This window comes from Peromyscus maniculatus, chromosome 10 (assembly GCF_049852395.1).
Source record: "Peromyscus maniculatus bairdii isolate BWxNUB_F1_BW_parent chromosome 10, HU_Pman_BW_mat_3.1, whole genome shotgun sequence".
Lineage (NCBI taxonomy): Eukaryota > Metazoa > Chordata > Mammalia > Rodentia > Cricetidae > Peromyscus > Peromyscus maniculatus.
The window spans coordinates 90,699,148-90,720,995 of record NC_134861.1 but is presented as its reverse complement, the minus strand read 5'-3'; the positions used below and the strand labels follow the sequence as shown (position 1 = coordinate 90,720,995).

Genomic DNA, 21,848 nt, shown 5'->3' with positions numbered 1-21,848 from the left:
GATATATGGTGTCATTGTTTTCACAAATGCCTGGACTATTGGATTTAAGTATTATAAATTCTCATTTTAATACATATAAATACAATTACTGTTTTTAAAATACTTTGAAATCTGTATCTAAAATGTCTTAACATAGGATTTTCCCCTCCGAGTCATAAAAAAAAAAAAAAAAAGAACTGGATTACTAAGAAACAATTGCCCAATAAGAAATACATTCAGGTTTGCAGAAGGTCAAGATCCTACCAGGAACACAGTTAGCAGGGTCATATGATTCTTTTGAAACAAGCACACATTTTCAGAGTTATCAGTGTGATTCTTGATGCTGAGAGAGGAGTGGCATATGGCTCTATTAATATTGCATGTGTTAGAGTTCTTCAGGAAAAAAATATATCTTCACATATGTGGTTCGAGAAAGTACATCTGATGCCAGGAAGAAAAAAGTCATCAGCGTCATTAGCAGCGATTCACCTGCACCTTATACATCCTCACAGACAAGCGAGCTTCGAAACGCACAGGAAGGTGGAAGAGCTGACACCCACCAAGGTACAGCTTATTGTAAGGAAATGTGACCCCCGTGTACAGGGAGTGCAATGGTAACAGTGGAGGTGGTAAGCAAGAGTGCAGGAAAACCCTCTAAAAGCCAACGTTTGGGCTGCAGTGAGCGCAGCAAGACAGTAAGGAGGCATATGAGTGACCTCCAGGAAACAGGAATGTGTGTTCAGACGCTGTGAACACTGATAGGTCATTCTGTGTGACTTCCGTTTGGGATATATGTTGGAAAGGACAAGAGATGGGGTCGATAAAGTAGGCCAGTGCCAGCTCCCAAAGAGCTTGTTTGCCAGATGGAGACATCTGGGGGAATATGTCGGGGGAAGAGTACAGGCGTGCGTCAGTCTTCCTGCTGTGGCCTGGTACCGCCTCCTGAGCTCTCACCCATTTAGTTCCCATGCAGAAGCTCTGCCTATGTGGCTACTGTGATAATCAACCCATTTTCCTAGGGTAAGGATCTATCATTCCCATCAAACACACAAGAGCCCAAAACCTTGAATGGCTTAGGAGTTCCTGTACTAGTCCAGGCTACCAAGATTTCCAGTTTCAGGGTCCCTTTTGCACAGAGCTCCTGGGTTTGAGAAGAGCGGGTGGCCTTTCCCCCTTGTGGTTTATTTCTGGGTAGAAAGGTGTTCTGTTCCTTGCTTTTCCTAATAATACAATAACTTTCCCCTGCAATGCAGATCGCACACTGAAATCTGAAAGCCTGCCTCCTGCAAGGAGATTTACACAAATCAGTTATTGAGTCCCATAAACTTTTTTTTTCTTTTTTGCTTCTGCAAATCGGAAGAAACCACGAGAGGAAAACTAAGAGCAGAGCATTTCCAACAACATGTTGACCTATGGGCAACAGACTCACCACGTCTTTTGCACTGGGGTCACGCAAGTTTCTCCCAATAGCTATGAAGGGATAGATGGCTATTCCACCAGACCGGTAGAACGCTGCATTGGATCTGCTAGGTTGGAAGCAGGTGTGTTACAGGACTACCCCCACATGTGGCATCCTCTCCTCGTGTCTTTTAACTCCCAAACTGTCAGCCTGTGTCTACTCCAAGGATGCTGCTGTAAGGATACGGCTTTAGGAAAAAGCACATTACTTGTTCCCAGTTTTTATTAAAGAGTCTTTCTTTACAAATCCAATCTAATTTTTTTTCCTATGGCTGCTCAGCTCTTTAAAAGGTTTCCCCTCTGGTGTAAATAAACATGGGTCTGATTTTAATACTTTTGGGAGACAGAGTCTTACTATGTACCCCAAGCTGCCCCAGAACTTTCTATGTACATCAAGCTAGCCTCAAATTCACAAGAATCAGACAGCCTCGGACTCCTGACCCAGATTATTTTATTTTATGTTTTTTGTTGTTTTGTTTTGTTTAGGCAACGTCTCACTACATGACCCTGGCTGTCCTAGAACTCACTCTGTAGACCAGGCTGGCCTCAACGTCACAGAGGAACACCTGCTTCTTCCTCCAAAATGCTGGGATTGAAGGCATGTGCCACCACACCTGGCTTCCAGTTACATTTTGAAATAAAAACCTTAACCACCTCAGCTGTTTGTGGCTCCATAAAATGACAACTATTTTAGAAGACATGGAGCATTTCCTTACAAAGAACAACAGGCCAGGGCTGCAGATGGATCAATGTTCGGCTGTTCAGCATGTGCAAGGCTCTTGGTTTAATCCTTAGCATCTCAAGCACCAACACAAGCCATTTTATTTTGCAATGTTGCCATATAACACAGGCACACAAAGCCATGTCCGGTTTTTGAAGTGGGCTGTATTATTTAGTGTTGTTTACACTCATGGTCTCTAAGGAAGTAAAGACAGGTCACCTGTTGAAGTGTATGACGCATGAACATGTGCACATGTTCACGTGAGCGTGGGTGTGTGACCCTGCACACACACACACACACACACACACACACACACACACACACACACACACACACCATGTTTAAAAACATGTATTAGTTCTATCGTAGAATGGAAAATCCTCTTGGTCCAACCCCTAACATTATTCAGCATAGAGACTTCCTCCACTTTCTGAAGGATGCTCTAAGGTTCATTTGGGAAGGTGATGGCTTCTGAGGATGCCCATCTTTCAAAGGTCACACCAAGTAGAGATAACAGCATGCTAAAGTTCCATACAGCCCCTCATTGAGTAAAAAGGCTAGAGAAAAAAGGACCAGACCTGTTTGGATTTGTCTTAATTGACTTCTAATTTGTGTTTTGTCTGAAAAATCCCATCTAGGATATACCAGAATTATTTGAACAAATCTTTCCATGGCCTTTTTCACTAGGAAACCTAGTTTTGTCTTGAAGGACAGACAGACAGGTCTGTCAGTAGTCTCGTCTTCGCACAGGTAAGGTGGTGACTAAACAAAATGTCTGATACAATGATCACCATGGAGCCTCTCAGAGCAGAGTGCCCGGGAAACATGGACCTACCAAAGTAAGTATACATCTACCAAAATGAATACAATTATTCTTTTAAAACCTTGGAGAGGCTGGGCAGCGGTGGCACATGCCTTTAATCCCAGCACTTGGGCGGCAGAGCAAGGCTGATCTCTGTGAGTTCGAGGCGTGCCTGGTCGACAGAGTGAGATCTAGGACAAACACCAAAACTACACAGAGAAACCCTGTCTAGAAAAACAAAAAAAAAAAAACAATATAAATTAAAAAAAAAAACCTTGGAGAATAACTTTCTAGAGTAATTTTTCTTTACTTTTTTTCATTGAAAATATTTCCAAACAATATATTTTGATCACAGTTTCCCCTCTCTCACATCCTTCTAGATCCTCCCCACCCATCCAATGCCATGACTTCTTTCTCTTTAGAAAACACACAGGCAAATAAAATAAACAGACTAGAATTTAAAAAAAAAAAGGAAAAACAAAAGCACAAGAAACACAGACACACCTACAAACAAAACCCATAAAAACAAAAATCAAAAACCATAATTTACAAGCGAAAGACCACTGAGATCTTTTAAAATGCCCAAACAAAGCAATATGAGACAAAAATAAAATCTACAGAAGTACCTTTGAGTTCCTTTTGTCTACCACGGGGCATGGGCCCTGCCCTTAGGTGTGATTTGTGTGCCCAATGAGACCCCACTGGAGAAAACTAAGTCTTCTTTACAAGCACATTGTCTAGTGGAGACAGCTTCTTGGTTAGGGATGGGAGGTTATATGCACCGCTCAGCGCTGGGATCCTGCCTGGTTTGGACCTGTGCAGGCTGCCACAGTGTCTGTGTGAGTTTATATGTGTGTAAGTCCTTGTATTTAGAAGACACTGTCTCCTTGGTGTCCTGAACTCCCACTGGCTCTTACAATCTTTCTGCCTCCTCTTCTGCACAGCTTCCTGAGCACTGAGGAGAGGGGTTAGATGGAAACATTTCATTTAGGACTGAGTGTTACTAGGGTCCTTTTCATGTTACATTCTGCTTTAAATTATAGGACGTTTTCTAACAAAGTACATAGTTTTTAAATGATAGAAATACATTATTTCCCTGGTGGGGGAGTGAAGTTGGCATGCACACTTTCGTTTACAGAAGGTATGATATAGGCAGGTGAATCAAATGCTAAATTAGCCACGGAAATCGGGACTCATAACTTCGGTGTCCCACCACTGTCTGTCACTAGGGCAGAAAAGCCTCAGCTCGCTGTTTTTGCTGGGCACGGTGGCACACACTTGTAATCTCAGCATTCAGGAGACGAAGGCAGGAGAACGGCCAGGAGTTCAATGAGAACTGGTCTCAAAGAAATAGAAAGAAGAAGAAAAGACAATTACCCCTATCTTTGTTTCAAATATATGTTTTAATTGATTCGATAGCTGTTTGCTGACTGTGTGGCCAAATGCTATGCTATTTGCAGCTTTTACAGGGAAAAGCTATATATCTATATCTATATATATACATATATATATATATACACACACATATATATATACATACACATAAGCCCTTCCAATCTTCTTTAATGAATGAAATTATCTGTGGTTTTCTCTTTAATTTCTGCTCATCTTAGAAGCATCAAGGCAAGTTACAATCAAGAGGCCCCAAGTTGAACATGAAAGTGAAATATTCAAATCAACTAATTTATTGTAGCTTACTTTTTCTAACTGTCAAAGCAAGTAAAACTTAAATCAAATTGAATTATGTTTGCTTGACTATCCAAATCATTACGTAGAGGGAGGGGATATGCTGCCGCCGCCGCCGCTGACAGCAAGACGTTTTTATTACCAAACATTGTATTTTCAGCGATGGCTACCTAATTTTTGACAAAGGGCTCAAAAAAAGTCCATTCAACAGACTGTGCTGGCAAAACTGATCACTACCTGAAAAAAATTAAATTAGAAGCACATCTCTCGTGCGGCACAAACATACATGTGAAGTGGATCAAAGATCTCAACTGAAAACCCAAGGTCCCGAAACTGCCAGAGGAAAATGATAGGGAATGTATTTCAAGTGGTAGCTCCTGGCCAGAACATTCTGAACGGGGCTCCACTAGCACAGGATATAGCCCCAAGAATCAACAGGTGGAATCATATGACATTGGAAAGTTGCTGCACACAAAGAAAAACTACCAGAAAGTCTACCGAACGGAAGAAAGTCTTCACCAGCTGTGCTGCAGATATCTAGAACACATAAAGAACTGCCAAAGTTAAACACCAAAAAAACCAGAACTGCCAGTTGATAATTGGGCATGTGAAATGAACAGACGATTCTCCAAAAAGAAACACAAATGGCCCATATGTATTTTTTTTTTTAAGCATTCAACATCACCAGCCATTGGGGAGCTGCAAAACAAAATTACTTCGAGTCTCATCTCATCCCAGTCAGAATGGAAAGAAAACAAAACAAAATCAGGTGTCAGCAGACGGTGGTGGTGGGGATGGAGGAAGGAGAAACCTTTAGGCACTGCTGACGGGACTATGAACTAGTACAGACACTATGGAAATCTACATGGAACTACTAGAGGGCCCAGTTATACTTTCCTGGGCATTTAAAAAAAAAATCTGTATCCTACCATAAAGATACTTGCACATCTATGTTTATTGCTGCATTATTACAATAGCAAGAAAAATGCAACCAGCCCAGATAACTATCCACCGAAGAATAGATAACGAAAATGTGGTACATATACAGAATGAAATTTTGGTCTGCTGAAAAGAATAACGAAATCATGAAAATTTCAATCATTTGGTGGAGAGTATTACATCAAGTAAGGGAACTGATTCACAGAAAGGCTAAATTCACATGTTCTCTTTAATTGTTTGGCGTTTTTTACTAGTGTATGTGAAAGGTAAGCGTGGGTACAGGTGACAAAATCAGAAAGGAGACTGGGGGTCTCAGGTGTTACAGAACTTGAGTGTGGTAGCAGGCGTGAGACACAGAAGCGGCCTTGGGGATCAGTAGGTGATTACCAGGAATCGGTCAGGAGTACAGAAGGAAAGGGGAAATGGATAACAGCCAGTTTTACTGGAAAATATAATGAAATCTAATACTTTGTTAAAAAATTTAAAACAAAAATAAGTAATGGTAGTGTTTTGACGCTACTGTCTGTTCTCACAGCGTGGGATCCATTCTAAATTACGGATGCTTTTTAAAGGTTCATGCCACACACCTGTAATCCCTGCACTGGGAAGGCTGAAGCCAAGGATCTCTGGTTCCAGACCAGGGCTGCGCAAATACCAGTTCTCAAAATGTACAACTATGGCTGAAAACGCAGGGCATGAAAGAGATGTCAACTGGAGTGAATTTGGGTAGACAGCGCCTAACGTGGAGTTTACGAGGTATTTGATCTTAATTTATTTTACTCTTTTTTTTTTCATTAATTGGTTTCTTTCTCCTAAAAGTTATAAATTAAAAAAAAAATAATTAGCTTAATCCAAATAAGAAAAACACCATTATACATTGCAATGAAAACACGTATTGGCCAAATCGTGCTTTAGGCCGTTTCCTGGGAGCATGGATCCCAGCCTCTAGTTCCTCCAGCCCCTTTCAGTGTTGCTGGGCTCCCACCTCCTCTTCTACCAATGCTGCTGCTGGAGAATGTGCCGGAAGCTCAGGCTATGTGTACAGCTGTGCCCTGATGGGGGCCAGTGTGCGCCCAAAGGAGCCGCCCTTTACCCTTTGCCATGGAAGTCATAGAGAGGCCCATGGGAGCCCTGCTATGCTATCCTGGCTGGGTCACAGGTCCTGCTTGACACTGAACATCTTACCATTCCAGATCCCATTTCTTCCTATTGAGCAACCAAAGAAATGTCTAAACTGAGCTTAATAATAACCAACTTAATAATACGGTGACAAACGCCAACCATGAGCCCTCCCTCGCCTCTTGAGAGAACTGTCTGAAAAATCAACCAGATAGCAGATGTACATTTTGGTTCTACATAGCCTCAGAGAGCTTATAAATTTTAGACACATATTTAAATGGCTAAAAAAATAAACAACTTAAAGGAAATCAATATAACTTCAAAAATATTAATCAGATAGCAGATAGTTTAAAAGGCTTGTGCCCCGGCTCTGTCTCCAGAGACTCTGCTTCAGTGGGTGTGAGATGAAGGCTTGGACTCACGTCACCAGCTGCTTACTGGATGGTAGTGATGGAGGTGAGGTAAGGATCATGTATGGAGAAGGAGGCTAGAAAACAGGTGTTTCACTTCTTCAATGGCCCTGTAAAACTGCACTTCTCCATATCCAGTGATTAGCATGCATCGTTTACCTCATTCAGTAACTCAAACACTATCATTTGGCTTTAAATCAGAAGGGTCAGGACAGGGTCGGCCTGAAGTCCCATGTTAGGTACGGGCCTCTCACTTTTCTCCTGACTGAGATTACAGTTCTTTCCGTAACACTGAAAGCTGGGACTCTCTCCTCACTTCAGCATTGCACTTGCTCTGAAGTCTTTCCACTTTTAAATACTGGTAAATGCTAAGCATCTTTCCCTAAACCATCGGAGAAATCTCACACTCTTACTTGCTTTAGGCAACTTGGATTTGGAAGTGACAAGTCCATTCATTTTACCCAAATTTATTTTTTTTAAAAAGTCCTTCTCATCAACTTTACAGAAGACAAAATTAAAGTCAGATAAGGGAATTAATTGCACAGGCAGAACCCCAAACTCATTTTTGATCCCAAATTACTGGACCTCTCACTTTTCCATATAAATGAGCCGCTCTTACAGTGCAAAGGACGATTCTAAACAAATGCTTTGATATAAACCACAGTCTTGACTGGAAGAGTGGGTCTTACTAGGTTTTATTTTTTTTCTAAGTGATGATGGTAAGTACTGCTCAAGTCTTTCTGTTTCCCCTTTTAGTAAACATGCTGAGCTAGGGAGCTGCTGGCTGCTCCTCACTGCCCCCAGCACCTAAAGTCCAGTCCAGCCTCTCTTCCGAGGCCAGCCAGCTGGCACCCTCTGAACCCAGGAAAGGAGGATGTTCTCGTCCTCACCCAGGGCTGATCAACACACATTCCAAGCCTATTTCGTAAACTCCGCAATTAGCTTTCCTTCCAAACATGATCCCCTAAAACCCTGAGACATAAGAAAATAACCATCTGACCACATGCTTTTCTCTATATAGTTAAGCCAACAGACTTTTCCCCAATATGTAACAAGCTACTGTGCATGCTTCATGAAGAGGTTGAAGCACATGTGATACCCAACTTTTCCAAGTTTTTGTTCTCTAGGGTTTAACATACTAAAATGGACTGTAGGTCTCCAAAATAATTGCATAATTGTGACAGTAGAAATCCCTGCCACTGGGACAATGTGAGCTTGGAAATGTTGCCTTCAAATTTGACTCCTTGGCAAAAGAAAAGCGTAACAGATAAGAGACTATTGTGTGCATAAAAAGTGTGACCCTGAGGAACAAAGGCTAATGGCGAGTAGGATTTGGGCTACTCTAAATAACTAAAGAGTCACAGCTACTTGACCTTGAAATCAGAAGGAAAGATTGAAGATCATCAACCAGCTGCCAGAGAACACATTCTGGAAGATCTGTTTAAATAGGGAGTAATAATAGTTTCCAGGCACGACACCAAATATTCTGTACATATTATCTCATGTAAAACACAGCCACCACTGTGGGCAGTCACTGCAGGAAAATGATTTTCCTATTTGTATCACTCATAAAAGGGGAAAAAAAAAACAGGACCATTAAATAAAGTGACACAAGTGTGGAGCGGAACTGGCTGAGTGGTCTGTGTGCTTAGCTGCACACCCAGAGGGATTCATGCTCACATCAGAACTGTGTAAGGAAAATCCAAAAAGGTTCTCTGTGGGACTTTCTTAAAGGACCCCAGACCTGAAGAAAGAGCATGAACAGACGAGAGACAACAAAGGGCACCTGTTCTCAGAAGGTGCCTCCATCTGGAGGACTTTGAGACAGAGAATAAGAGCCACAGTGGAGACTGACTAATCCTGCTGGCTCTCTGGGAAGTAATTATTGTCTCCTAGTCTCCATAACTCCTGGCACATTTTGACAAGAAGACCATACACTTTCGGCCCATAACCCTCCCCCTCTCTCCCCCTCTCTCTCTTTAGAGACAAAAAGTGTGATTTTGGGTGGGTGGGAAGGTGGGGAACACCTGGGAGGAGTTGGGGGAGGAAAAACTATAATCAGAATATATTGCATGAAAAAATATTTTCAATGAAAAAGATTCTTTAAAAAAAAGAGTGCTGAGACTCTTACATGGTAGGAATTTGGCTATCTGTGTATTTGCAATCTGAGAATGGTTTTGAGGAGAGGGGCATGCAGATGAAGGGATGGGGTAAGAGCTTAAAACACCACCTGTCCACATGCTTGAGTTTCAAGTAAAACTTCTATTGTGAAAGTAACACTCAGGGCACTCACGTCAGCACCAGTGCCGGCTCCTTGACACTGCCCAGGGCTGCCGCGTTAGTGTGCCATCTTTGGGTACACAAAGAAAGTAGCATGTAGTACATGAAGATTTTTAGGAACCAGGTAAAACTTTTCTGTTTTGAAAGTTCCATCTTGAAAAGGGCTCCCTAAGAAACACAACATCACACTGGAAAACAACACGTATGTCTGTAAAGTTCTGTGGCAGACACATCCCCTCCTCTGTGGACTAAAACCAAGTACTGGAGAGTTTGAATGGAAGCAAGGACCAAATTAATGTGTTCTGAATCCAAGGGAAGAAGGCGGAAATTAATTTACAACTTTCCACGTCTAATATAGAACTTCCCTCTTCTTTGCTGGTTAATAGTGTGCTATAAATGCTCTTAGTGATGTGCCATAATGATCACTTTTTACATATGGTATGAAAATATTAAATCAGGCACTTGGTAATTGCTCTAAGCACATGAAAACAGTAATTTGTTCCCAAACACAATGCTTTCTTTTAAACTAACTTGAACCGACAAAGCATTTGGATATTTAAAGAGGGAATTTGAAAATGGTACAGTTTTCTTCAATCACATAACTGTGTAACCTTAGGAAAATAACTAAACATCTCACACTTTTTCCTCGACCCAGTGTCTGATGAGACAATATGAGTGGAAGGTCTTTACAGAACTATGAAAGTACATCACCCTTGCCTGGTGACTAATCTCTTTTGGCAGAACTGAACTGAAATGGACGATTGAGTGTAGGGGGATTACTTTCTCCAGAGTTACCTGGATGCTTTACACTTCTTGTTGACTTCTACTTTGGAAGAAGAAGCCAAAAGGTAGGTACTCTTTAATGCCTTTGCAAGATTATTAATATAAAGTAACTCACAAACACTAGGGATTAGTAAATGTGAGTTAGGTTTTTGGATGATAATGTAATTTTGTAAATATCAAAACCAAGTCAAGTAAACACGATGGAAGTTATAAGACTGTTTTTTAACGTATTCTGCTACAGTGAAAACAGGAAAGAAACCAGCTGGGCATAAAGCCGATAATTGCTATGATTAATGCTATTTCTAAACTCGACTTCTTTAAAAATAAATCACTTCATAATTTAATTAGGTTTCCATCTAGAGAAAAAGTGCTAATAAAAGCTCAGATAAGAGAATGTAGGTTTGGACATAATCGTAGGGCTTAATTTTTTATCTACGGTTCGGCTCAAAGTCATCAGAATGACTTTTATATCAAAGAGCCCCAGTGAGTGACAAGAGCAAGACTTGCTTTGTACTGGCTAAAAGTCATTATTCCATGAAATAACTTCAGCCTGCCAAGATGAGAAAGAATAACAGATGCTGTTTTTGCGTTATCTGCATTATTTCCACCAGTCATCCTTAGACATTTGGGTCAAATTTCTAGAAATTAGTTACTTGCATTTGACAGAGGAATCATGTATCCTAACCTCTCAGTTTGACCCTTCTAATTGGCATCCATTTATAATACTTTGCTTTCTGTAGCAATTATCCTCATGCCGGCCCAAGTTTCATCTGTTTTTGTATTGCACTGGTGCACAACTCATAATATTTTCAGTGTTAAGATTTTTTCATCCCACAGCAAACAAACCCATAAGAGGTGATTTTTTTTTTTACTTGTTTTATACATTTTGACGCTGAGATTTTGAAGGCTTTTACAACCTTAAAGTAGAACGGGAAAAGTCACTGCTTTCCAACCGGGATGTGAATTTTTAGGGATCAAATATTATTCTTAACAAAATGAGATGTCTGACTTTTACCCATGGTGATACAGAATATTTTCCCACTTAAATATGTGTAATGTTACTTTTAGTTGTTCAGTCATAGCAATCATTTAAAAAAAAAAACTGTGTTAGTCCTCGCAAAGAACCCAGATATCAAATAAAGTGCTTTTATAATTTTTGAAATTAATGACTAAATAGTTTAACAAAGGGTTTCCATTTATCTTAGATTGTGGTTTGCTACATCTACATTATATTTAGTTTATTGCATATAATAATATACACTATTTATTGAACACTTACAAGGTACCAAATGCTATCCTCAGTACTTTCTATGTACTATCTCACTAAATCCCCAAACAGCCACAGTGTTACTTTAGATGCAATGGAAAGGAAACTGTAAGAGTTTTACATATACAAATAAGTGGAATTCTGATTGGATTCTTAAAGTTCTATAAAGTAAAAGGCCAAGAAGTGTCCATTGATATCACTCTTAACTTAGACATTCTATCTACTTTGAAAATTGCGAAAGGAATAGTCAGCTATTCATTTACTATTAATTAAAGGACTGCCTTTAAAAAATAATTGCCTTTTAAAATTATTTAGTGTGAAGAAATCTGATATCACAAAAACCCTAAATTACTTTTAAGTGTAAAGCCTATACACTAATACAAATAAATAGAATCTGGATGTACTAAGAGCCAAGAAATAACTAATTTGTAAACTGTAAATCGTAAAAGTAGTGTGAAGGAATATTTTCAATTCGAGATTAGTATTAAGTAATTATATTTGATGTGACAAAATACAAGATGGAAATTCCCCTAGCTCATCCAGTACAATTTCTTTCTGGGAGCTAAGGGGGTTTGCAATCTTGGTTTTTGTCTCTTACTCACTTACATGGAAATGTATATTACTTAGACCACATTTGACATCATGAATAACCTATAAGATCAAATAAGGACTCTATCTATTAAACACTCAGACCACCAGGTAAACATGGAAAGTTAAAATGCAACAGAATAGCATGTTGCCGTGACAAGTCTCACCCAGACCCTACTAGGAAACTAACAATGGCAACCAGTGTGCCAAGGCTACTTCTAAGTACATTTATCCTTTACCATTTTAAAGGTTCTATATATTTTCAAGTAAGTTCAAATGATTACTTACATACAAAATTGTTCATACATACATAGAGTTTTACCCCCAAAAATTAAGTTCCATAAGCAAATTGTCTATCTTATCTACCAATTTTGAAAAAAAATCAATTCATCTTTGTTACAAATGTAAAATCTCCAGAGCACCTTTAACAAATATAAAGTGGTTCTACTTACACTTGCATGGAGTTTTCCTTTTTTTGACATCGCTAAAAATTTGTTGCTGAAAACTCCTCGTATTCCTACAATCCCCTGAGACACAGCAAATATTTCCAAAATACCTAGGATGACAAAAATCCCAAAATAAAACACAGACTCTTCTACACAGAACTGTGAAGAATTCAATGTCTACACCAACTGTTCTCAGTCTTCACTACTGTGATTAAAGAAAAGAACACACAGTGACCTTTCGTGACATTCGCCATGTTAAAGAATGGCTACCATCCGAGTGGACACTCAGGATGACTTATTTCCAGATTCTGAAATTTGATTCCGCTTCCTCAATAATTCTGTATTTGCAAATGGTAGGTGGCTTTTAGTAAATAGCGTTTGACATTAGACTCTTTTCAAATCCTAAAGGTATTGAATTTAATCTTAACTTGTTGCTATTCTACCAAAGATGATCTACTTTTAGTATTAAAACATAAGTCTAACTTTAAAGCTGGTATAAAAAATTCAAAAGCCTGGAAAATTATTCTTTCTTACATAACACAAATCCCCTTCTTTCAATCATCACAATTTAAGAACTTAAATACACATATGGCACATTCAGTCCTTTAAAACCATAAAAATTACACCTGATACTGAAAACATTATAAGTTATTACTACTTCTGTGAATTGTTTGGTGAATTATGTTTTGAGAAATGCTAGATTTTAAATCATTTCCTAGATATAAACGTGATGATTTTTATAGCATTGTCAATGTATAATGCAGCATGTCTGCACGTCAACGCAATGTCCTTCATCCCGTACAGTCATTTCAAGAACCATGTGTCAAGTCAAGAAACTGTTTACTGTAATTCATGGAGTGAATATGATTAAATGTGTATTCTGTATATAGTTATAAAGCCTGCCCATTATCAATAATAAAGTCACAAAAGATTTTATGCAAGTATGAGAAAGGACAACATTCTTGTTAGTTAGACATATGAAGTTGAATATATATATATATATAAACAAGATAATATAGTTCATTAGAGCTGAGAGAAAAAAAAACACAGAGGAGGAAAAAGCACATCTCCACACTTGGTCACAACTGTTTCAAGCATACATATTAACTAGAGATCTCAGTAGATCTCTGCTGAGATGACACCTCCTTCAGTCTTCCTTGAAATAGCAATCTCCCCGGGCAGAGTCTTCTAACAAGGACTCTAAGTACATGTAGATGAATCAATTTACTGAGGACTTACGTCCCACAACACAAGCTGAGCACCTCTCATTGTCACAAATGTTACTGCTTGCTTTCTCAGCTTGCTTTGTTAAAAATACTTAGAAATATCACAGAAAAAAAGGAACACCTGAGAAGCTATTTTTGTTATTATTGTTCTGAAATCTTAGCCCAGAGTATGAAAACCATTTCAAAAAAACTGCAGGCACCAATTTAGTGGTGTTTCTTTTCATGAATTTTAAATGCACTCAACAAGGAGCTGTTTTTGTTTATGTAAGAGAGTGTTAACAGACACTAGTGTCCTGTACATCATTTTCTTTAAAATGTTTCTAAAATGTAATTTGTGTAGAATTTAATATAAATGTTGTCTGACTGTGATACACACCCAAAGATTTAGAAGCATTATCATTTTACCAGATACTGGCAAAGCACAGGGAATACTTTGTAAGTTATATACATCAGTTTATATAGAGTATAATATGTATACATACATGGTGTATTTAACTTTTTAAAATTTAAAATATACTTTACATGTAGGATATTTAACTTGATAAAATTATAAAGATGTAGATATAATAATACTATTATTATTAAATTATGACTAACATGTCTGATAAAAAGCTATATTTGAGCCAGAATTAAAGAGTAATTCTGAAAGCATCAATAACAAGTTCAAATATTTAGTTGATTGGGGATGAACTTGTAAGCACTGCATAAACATGTGTGATCAGAAGCATAAAGAGGCCGTCACAGGAGCTTTCTTTGTGGAATGATTATGATATAACAGGGACAAATGGATTGAGAGATGAGGTCTCAATAGGTTTTCTCCAGTGTTCTTACAGCTCTAGATTGTTAAGTGGTGCTTTAACTCACACACTGATGCACTCCCAAGAAAAAATGATTTTCTAAAAATTCAGTATTTTCTATAAGCTGATTATTAGGAATCCTTGACAATGAATTCGAAGGAAATTTCCATTCACCTTATGGATGCCCTCAGCTTTATAAGTATAAATAGGTCATATATTAATGAGAAATATATGACAGTATCAAAGATCAAATTCTCATGTTTTCAGTCTAACTTTTGAGATGTTGATTAGATGGTTTTTATAAATATTTACTTGGTTTAAAAAAAAAAGCAAACAAATGAAGAAAACACCTACGGTTTTGTTTAATCAAACTACTGCTTTCCGATCATATAACCTTCTTTTAAGGACTCATTTTATCTCATTAAATTTGTGTCTCAATACACTGCATATGTGTTTATCACACACATTTTCACTTCAATTAATTCTAAGTATGGGGAGATGATGAAACAGTGTCTGTAAAAGTGTTATTTTATTATACATTGCAGGGTTTGTCTGATAAATTCTATTACAAAAATCATGTATTGCCAAATAACGGAAGGATTATATAATTTTAAGAAGATTCCATTGTATCTGGAAGCTTTATAGATGTGTGTATGCATACATATATGTGTGTATATATGTGTATGTATGTATATATGTATATGTGTGAGTGTATATGTACATAAGAATTGTTTTTCACAGGCAACTTTAGAATTGATCTTTTAAATCTGAATGTAATTTTGATCTAATATTGGAATCATTCTTAAGATCATATTCCTAAACTAATGTCAATAATGATTTCACTCTGTCTTGTCTTCTAGAATGTTGGCACAATTCTACACAACTCACAATAAGTGGGTTTCCTGTTCCTCTTTCCAAGGGAGCACAGGTTGTCTATGTTATCTACTTTATAGTGCAAATCTCAATAGCTCATTAAGGAATTCTAGGAAATACTTTAAACCTATGTATATTATATCACTAATTAATGCATCCCAAGAAACCTTTCTCTAACACTAACTTTGAAAACATCGGTGTTATCTGTATCCTCATCTTTAGGAGTCGGTGATAATAAACTTGAAGGAATTTTCCTGTTCACCCTGTGGATGTCAAAACAGTACCCTTAAGCAAAACTCTGGAAGGCAGTTGTCTCACAGACCAGCCAGTGACTGTCTGCAATGTTACACTGTCATAGGGACACCCCTTCCCACCATGTAGAAACATGTGTTTTGAGTTGTTCTTATTATTGCATCTCTCTTCTGTCTGGGGAAGGGTGTAGAGAACTCGGGAAAAAATTAATTCATAGTCAGGTACTGAAGATGGTGTGCTATCTTTCCCAAAATGTTCAAAGTTCACAGGAGAGAGAGAGACCGAGAGAAAGAAAGAAAGAGTGGGGGGGGGAGCCTTTTCTCAGTAAAATGTCAGGACTGATATCAAGGTTGGAGGAAACAAAACTTTTTTGGTGTCTCTACCATTGGTCTTTAATCTACTTTCTTCAAAGGAAAATTATGCTTTATGAATAAGTTTACTTAAGTAGGAAAACACATAGATTCCTTTCTTGTTCTTTACATCTCTAACTATCAGAGGGCTCTGTTGATGGTGGTGGGTCTTCGAGAATAAAAGCTAGAACAACACAGATGTCACATGTGTTAAGAATCTTTCAATAACATCTGAATATTCCCAAAGAAAAATATGGCGACACTGAAGTTTCTCCACTTCCATCCATGGCAACAGATATACTCTGCCAAGTTATCAAATCTTAGTATTGAATGATCCAATTTAGCACAGTCTCTGCTGATTAAATTAGTGACAAAATTTCCCCTTGAATCTCTCTGCCTAGTAAATTCTGATTTCTCCAACTCAGGGAAATATCTGCTGACTGTGTAACACCAAAACAGATAGTCGAGTCAGATTCTCAAAACAAAACGTAAAATTGAGGACTCCCTTAACCAAAACGTAAATGAAATTTTCATATTTTGTGTGAATGCTTTGTGTAGTCATCACCTAAAGTTTATTCCTCTGAACTGATACTGATTTCACAGTTTTAATGGTCCAAGGTAAGTTAACCAATAGCACTGTATCCAAGCTAAACTTGACAGGTTGTGAGTGAAAGCAGCTGCTCCTTTCTCTTCCAGGTTAGAGCTCATAATCACATCTTCTCCATCCTTCTCCATCTTTCCCCAGTATTTCCTTCCCATGTGCAATAAGCTAGATAGCATATTCGAGTATGGTGCCCCTACTGAATGAGGTAAACCAGAGCCTTACTAATTGATGTACTGAAGGGAATGTTTCAATATCTGTGACTAGAGCATGATTTTGATAGTAAAATTAAACAAAGCTTCTCAATTGGCAAATATATTTACTATTGAGTAAAAATTGACATTTTATCTGACCAAAAAAAAAAAAAGTTTTATTGTAGCATCTTAAAGAACCTTTTATACTGAGGTTTTCCTGCAGTGCCCTCCTGGCCTCTCCTGTGAAACACAAACAAATGTTTCCACATATATTCTAAGGAATGGTCCAAGGTCAATACCTTAGTTTACATAAATTTCAGGAATCTATCAAGCACTACCTTCAAAGTACGCTAAATAATCAACTGCAAGTAGCTGCTGCTTTTTTCCCATGGCTATGGAAGTGTAAAGAGCCGTGTTAACTTTCCAAATTCCATGCCTTCCCACTGCACATAGAAATATTTCATAGAGCATTTTTAGGAACTCTGAATATCAAAAGCAATCACTATGACAGTGGTTATTTAAATTATGCTTTCCTTTAAGAAAAAAAACTGTGGAAGGCAAGGTCAGAGAAAATGCAAGCAAGAAAAGAAAAGTGGTACAAAAGTAACCCAAACCCCCTACTTCCTGAGGCAGGTGCCCTACATTGGGCACATGAATGAATGAATGGGAGAATGAATGAAAGCCAGTCTTTTGAAAGACACAAATTAAACTTTGAATGACTGTTTAAAACTGAGGGCTTGGGAGTTAGGAAAAAGCTACTTACAAAGATTTATTAGTCCCTGCCTAGGATACATCTCTGTTGTTTGTTGGTGGCCATCTTTCGATGAGGATTTTAATATAAATTGGCCTTTGGCATTAATGGATAGCTGGCCAGATTCTTCTTTAGCCTAAATTGAGTCTGCTGATCTGTTCTCACTTTCCTTCATTTGTGTTTCTGAAAACTCCCTTCTAGCAAGGCCTAAACTGCAGCCACATTTAACTTCAACGTGCTTTTGTCATGAAGAAGGGACATCCTGCTCTCAGAGCTCTCCAAAGCTACCTCCGGCATCAGGGACTCCAACCTACCACTTGCTACCTGCTACTTTGGGTCTCTCCTGAGCAAGCAAGGGTTATGTTTGGTTGGTGCCAGTTTCCTGAATAAAATCCACAGCAACAAACTAGAGAATGATTTTCTCCAAGAGCTAGGAAGATTGCTGGAAGTGGGGACTGAGTTTTGGTGTCTCCTGGTAGAACTGAGTCCTACAAAATGAGGAGTGTGAGTAGGAACACTGAAACAAAAAGTAGCTCTCCATCTCCCTGAAGCCTCAGAAAAGTCACCTTAACCAGCACAGGCTGTTCCCTTCATCAACAAAGACCAGAGTTCTTTCAAAGGTGAAGAGAGGGGATCCAACGTGGAGCATCCTGGAGCTCTGGGACTCAATGGGATGGGAGCCTCTGTTTTGCACTGCCTCCCCACCTGCAGCTCAGCCGGCTGAAGGGGAGCCCTCCAAAGACAAAGCAAGCAGCCTGCTGGCCCGGAACCGCACCTGTCCGGAACGCTCCTGCCAGATCTCAGGCGTCTGATCCTCTTAACTCATTGAAAGAGGCTGGTCAGCCAGCCACCCCACCTGTGCTTGGATCTCCAAACCCTCTCCACAGGCCCCAGCAGACTGTCAACCCAACAAATAAAGCCTGCGGTTCTTGGAGCTGAATAAACGGAAGCATTCTAATCTCTGGGGGACGCTGGTCGGGTGAGGTATACCTGGGAGCCACCAGGAAGACTAGAGAAGCCAGGTGACTGCACAGCATTATCTCCTCGCCCCATTTCCGTTCTCCCTGGGAGTCTGAGAGATCCCTGCTGTGGCTTTTATCAGAACTAAGCCCTGCTGGAAAAAGCGATCTGAATTTAGTGAGAAAATACCTAGCGGGACCACAGAGACAACCCCAGCCCCGTGCACACAGCCCCAAATCACTGCTCGCCTCAGCCGCCTAGGAGTGCGAGCGGCTACTGCATAGTCCAGAGAGGCAGATGGAGTGGAGGGAGCGCGGGATGGAGTGGAAGGGACGCGGGTGGAGTGGAGGGGACGCGCGTGGAGGGGAAGCAAAGAGGAAAGAGAACTCAGAAAGAAAATTTCCAAGTTGGGTTGTTGTTTTTTAAGTTATGCTCAACTTACAACTATTTGCAACCTCCTCTGTGGTTCTTTTAAAATTAAGAACTTTCTAAATGTCCCTGGATATCAAAGGCTAAGAAGGTGTTGTCAGAGTCTCAGCTTACTAAACACTGATAAGCCCGGCCCCGGACTCAGTCATCACACTGTCTGTACAGTTTTTCAGATCAGGTTGCTTTCCTGCAAGTAGGACTCTGCTCTCAGTACGTACATATAAATTCTACGTAGACGGGTGTAGCTGGTGTGTATGTGTGTATATTTGTGTATACATATATACGTATACGTGTGCGAAATGTGCCTATGCGTGTAAAGTTACACATATTAATATAAACCTATAATATGGGATATATGTGTATGATATATGTGATTGGAGAGTAGAAATACTCAGATTTGATATTTTCAGAAACTAACCTGAATTGTATACAGGGGGAAAAAAAAGATGTACTTTGACACTTAAAGAAAAATGCAGTTCTAGTTCATAAGTAAAAAGAAATTGTACCAAGAGAAAGATTTTTTACTTCCTGCGTTATTTTTTTTTTTCCTTCAGCTATGGTGAGAGGCTGGTCTTTTCGGCCAGGGCATTCTGGAAACCAGCTGCCTGTCTCATCAGGGCAACCTCCACCTGGGGAAGCGCCATGCCCGCTGCCCAAGACAGAGGGGTGCGTGTGCACGGACCCTGTAGACGCATCTCCACGAAACCTGCCCAACTATTTCCAGAATCAACCGAGTCCCAGAAGCTGGGGCTCCTAGAGGTGCCACTGTGGCCCAAAGGAATACCGGCTGTCCCTCCCAGAACAGGTTTTGTTGGAGAGTGAGCAACTTACTTAACATACTGGCTTCGTGGGAGCCATTGACTTTGCCATCCGGGTAGATCTGCAGATGGAAGCCGATGCCCACTCTGCAGTACAGGCTGCCGGTCCGGCGCCCCGAAGGGCTCCACTGGAAACTGCTGTGCTCCGAGCCGCTTCCCGGGCTGCCCGGGGAAGCCGCGACTGGGGAGGAGGCAGAAGACGAGGAGGACGTCGTGCTACTTCTGCCCCGGCTGCCGCTGGAGTCTCCCGGGTTCCTCGGAGCCACGGGTTGCCCTTCGGGAGTGAGACGCTTCTCCCCGTGAGCCCAAGCGCTGAGGATCAGGTGGCTGCTGAAGAGGAGGAAGAGCAAGGACAAGCTCATTCTTCCGGCCGCGGGGGTCCTAAGTGCATCTTGCAGGGCTGGCTCCGGGCTCCGTAGCCCCCGCGCTGCTGCGTGCCTCTGGCGCTGCCTCCCTCGCCGCACAGGGTGGACATAGCCTCGGGGAAGGGAGAGGGAGAGGGGGAGAGAGAGAGAGGGAGAGAGAGAGGCCACCCGAGCGGATCTCGGCGCTGGCACCGGGATATTTATAACGCCAGTGATCTCACTGCTCCGTGCACGCCTGCGAAGCTTCCCCTCACCCGCCGCTTTGTGTACTCACTGGCCGGTGCGGGGAGGGAGCGCCGCGGTCCCGGGGGCGGGGGTGTGAAGGAGGAGGGAGAAGCGATCCCGGGAGTGGGAGGAGGTACCTGGCCCTCAGAAGCTGCCCCCCAGGACGTTGGCTGCGCCCAAGCACCCGCCACGCACCCCAGCGGTTCTCTGGAGCCCCAGGGTCACCCCACCCCTGGCCGAGCCAGCCGCGCGGGATTCGGCTCCGAGCGCGCCTCTCCGCGCGCAAGGGGCAAGGACGGAAACGTGGGCATGGGTTCCCGTCCTCAGTGGCCACGTGTGTCCCAGGCAACTCCCTCTTTACCCAGCACCCGATGTCCAAGTTGCTGGCCCCTACCACCTGGAGCCTGGGAACCACTTTCCGAAGGGAACCAAGAACTGATTGGCCACACAACTCGGGAAGGCTTTGTGGTGGCCCAGGTGGGAGAGAAGGCCGGTTTCCTAATGTTGTTGATTTATTAGAGAGCTAAGGTGTGCGCTTATTTCTTCGTTAGAAAGCCACCCTGAATCGTTATGCCAGAATTCAACTGCTGCCCTGTAACGAACTCAGCAAGTGAACGATGTGCCCAGTTTATCCTTCTGGAAAGTCCTGTGTCTGAGTTGGAACAGGTGAACGCCCACGAGGAAACACACACACACACACACACACACACACACACACACACACACACTTGAACTCAAGGCAAGGATGAAGTGGGTCTAAACACCAGGACATGTGACTGACTGCCCTGTTGTCCTGTCTGGCCCCATGATCCCCTTACCCAGAGGAATTAGCCAACAGCACTCTCTTCAACTTCCATTGACTGCAGGACCGACCCCAGTGAATGATTAATGACAACTCTGAATCTCAACTGGGAAACCCGAGAAGGGAGACTTTCCCTGTATGTAACGCTACGACTGTTATTTATCTGAGAAATATACCTGACTTGCATTCTTGGAATATTTCTGTCTGAAAACATATTTGAAACTTTAAACTACACTGTGATATATTACTCATTGGTCTTTTAAATGAAAAGTCAATGATACTGGCCAATAAGGTCAATCCACATAAGTCATGCTTGATGTTAAGTTATGACTTTATTCATTACTGAGTGTCTGCTTAAGATTTCCTATCTTAAAAATGAAAAACTGTAAGACGGATGTAGATTTGTTTTCAGAATTGCAAATTGTCTGTGGACAGAGTACAACTTTACAACAGACCTTCATTCACCTGAAAAAACACAAGGAGCCACCAAAGGGAAGAAAGGGGAGATCTAACACAAAGGATTGTAACAGGAGGCACAGTGCCACTGGCTGCTCCACAGCACACTTTCTGTGCGGAGTTCTCTTGTTCTAGGTCCATGCTGCACGTCTCTGGCTTACTTGAATTGGGAAGAGAGGCCCTCACAGAAGAGCCCATTGGTCAGCTGTCGCCCAAACCACCATGAGAACAATCCCAGGTTCCTTCCAAAAGGTTCACTTGAAAAGAGTCA

At 40.8% G+C, this 21,848-nt stretch overlaps 1 protein-coding gene across 1 annotated transcript in view; it reads right to left on the bottom strand.

The window, feature by feature from the left end:
• Fgf5 (fibroblast growth factor 5) overlaps positions 1-20,356 on the bottom strand; it is a 22,472-nt gene extending 2,116 nt beyond the window's left edge. Inside the window, exons 1-2 of the mRNA XM_006975365.4 lie at positions 19,743-20,356; positions 12,485-12,588 (exon numbers count right to left, since the gene is read on the bottom strand). Coding sequence (XP_006975427.1) covers positions 12,485-12,588; positions 19,743-20,091 — 453 coding nt within the window. The 5' untranslated portion in view covers positions 20,092-20,356. The remainder of the gene's footprint in view (positions 1-12,484; positions 12,589-19,742) is intronic.
• Between the last annotated feature and the right edge of the window lie 1,492 nt (positions 20,357-21,848).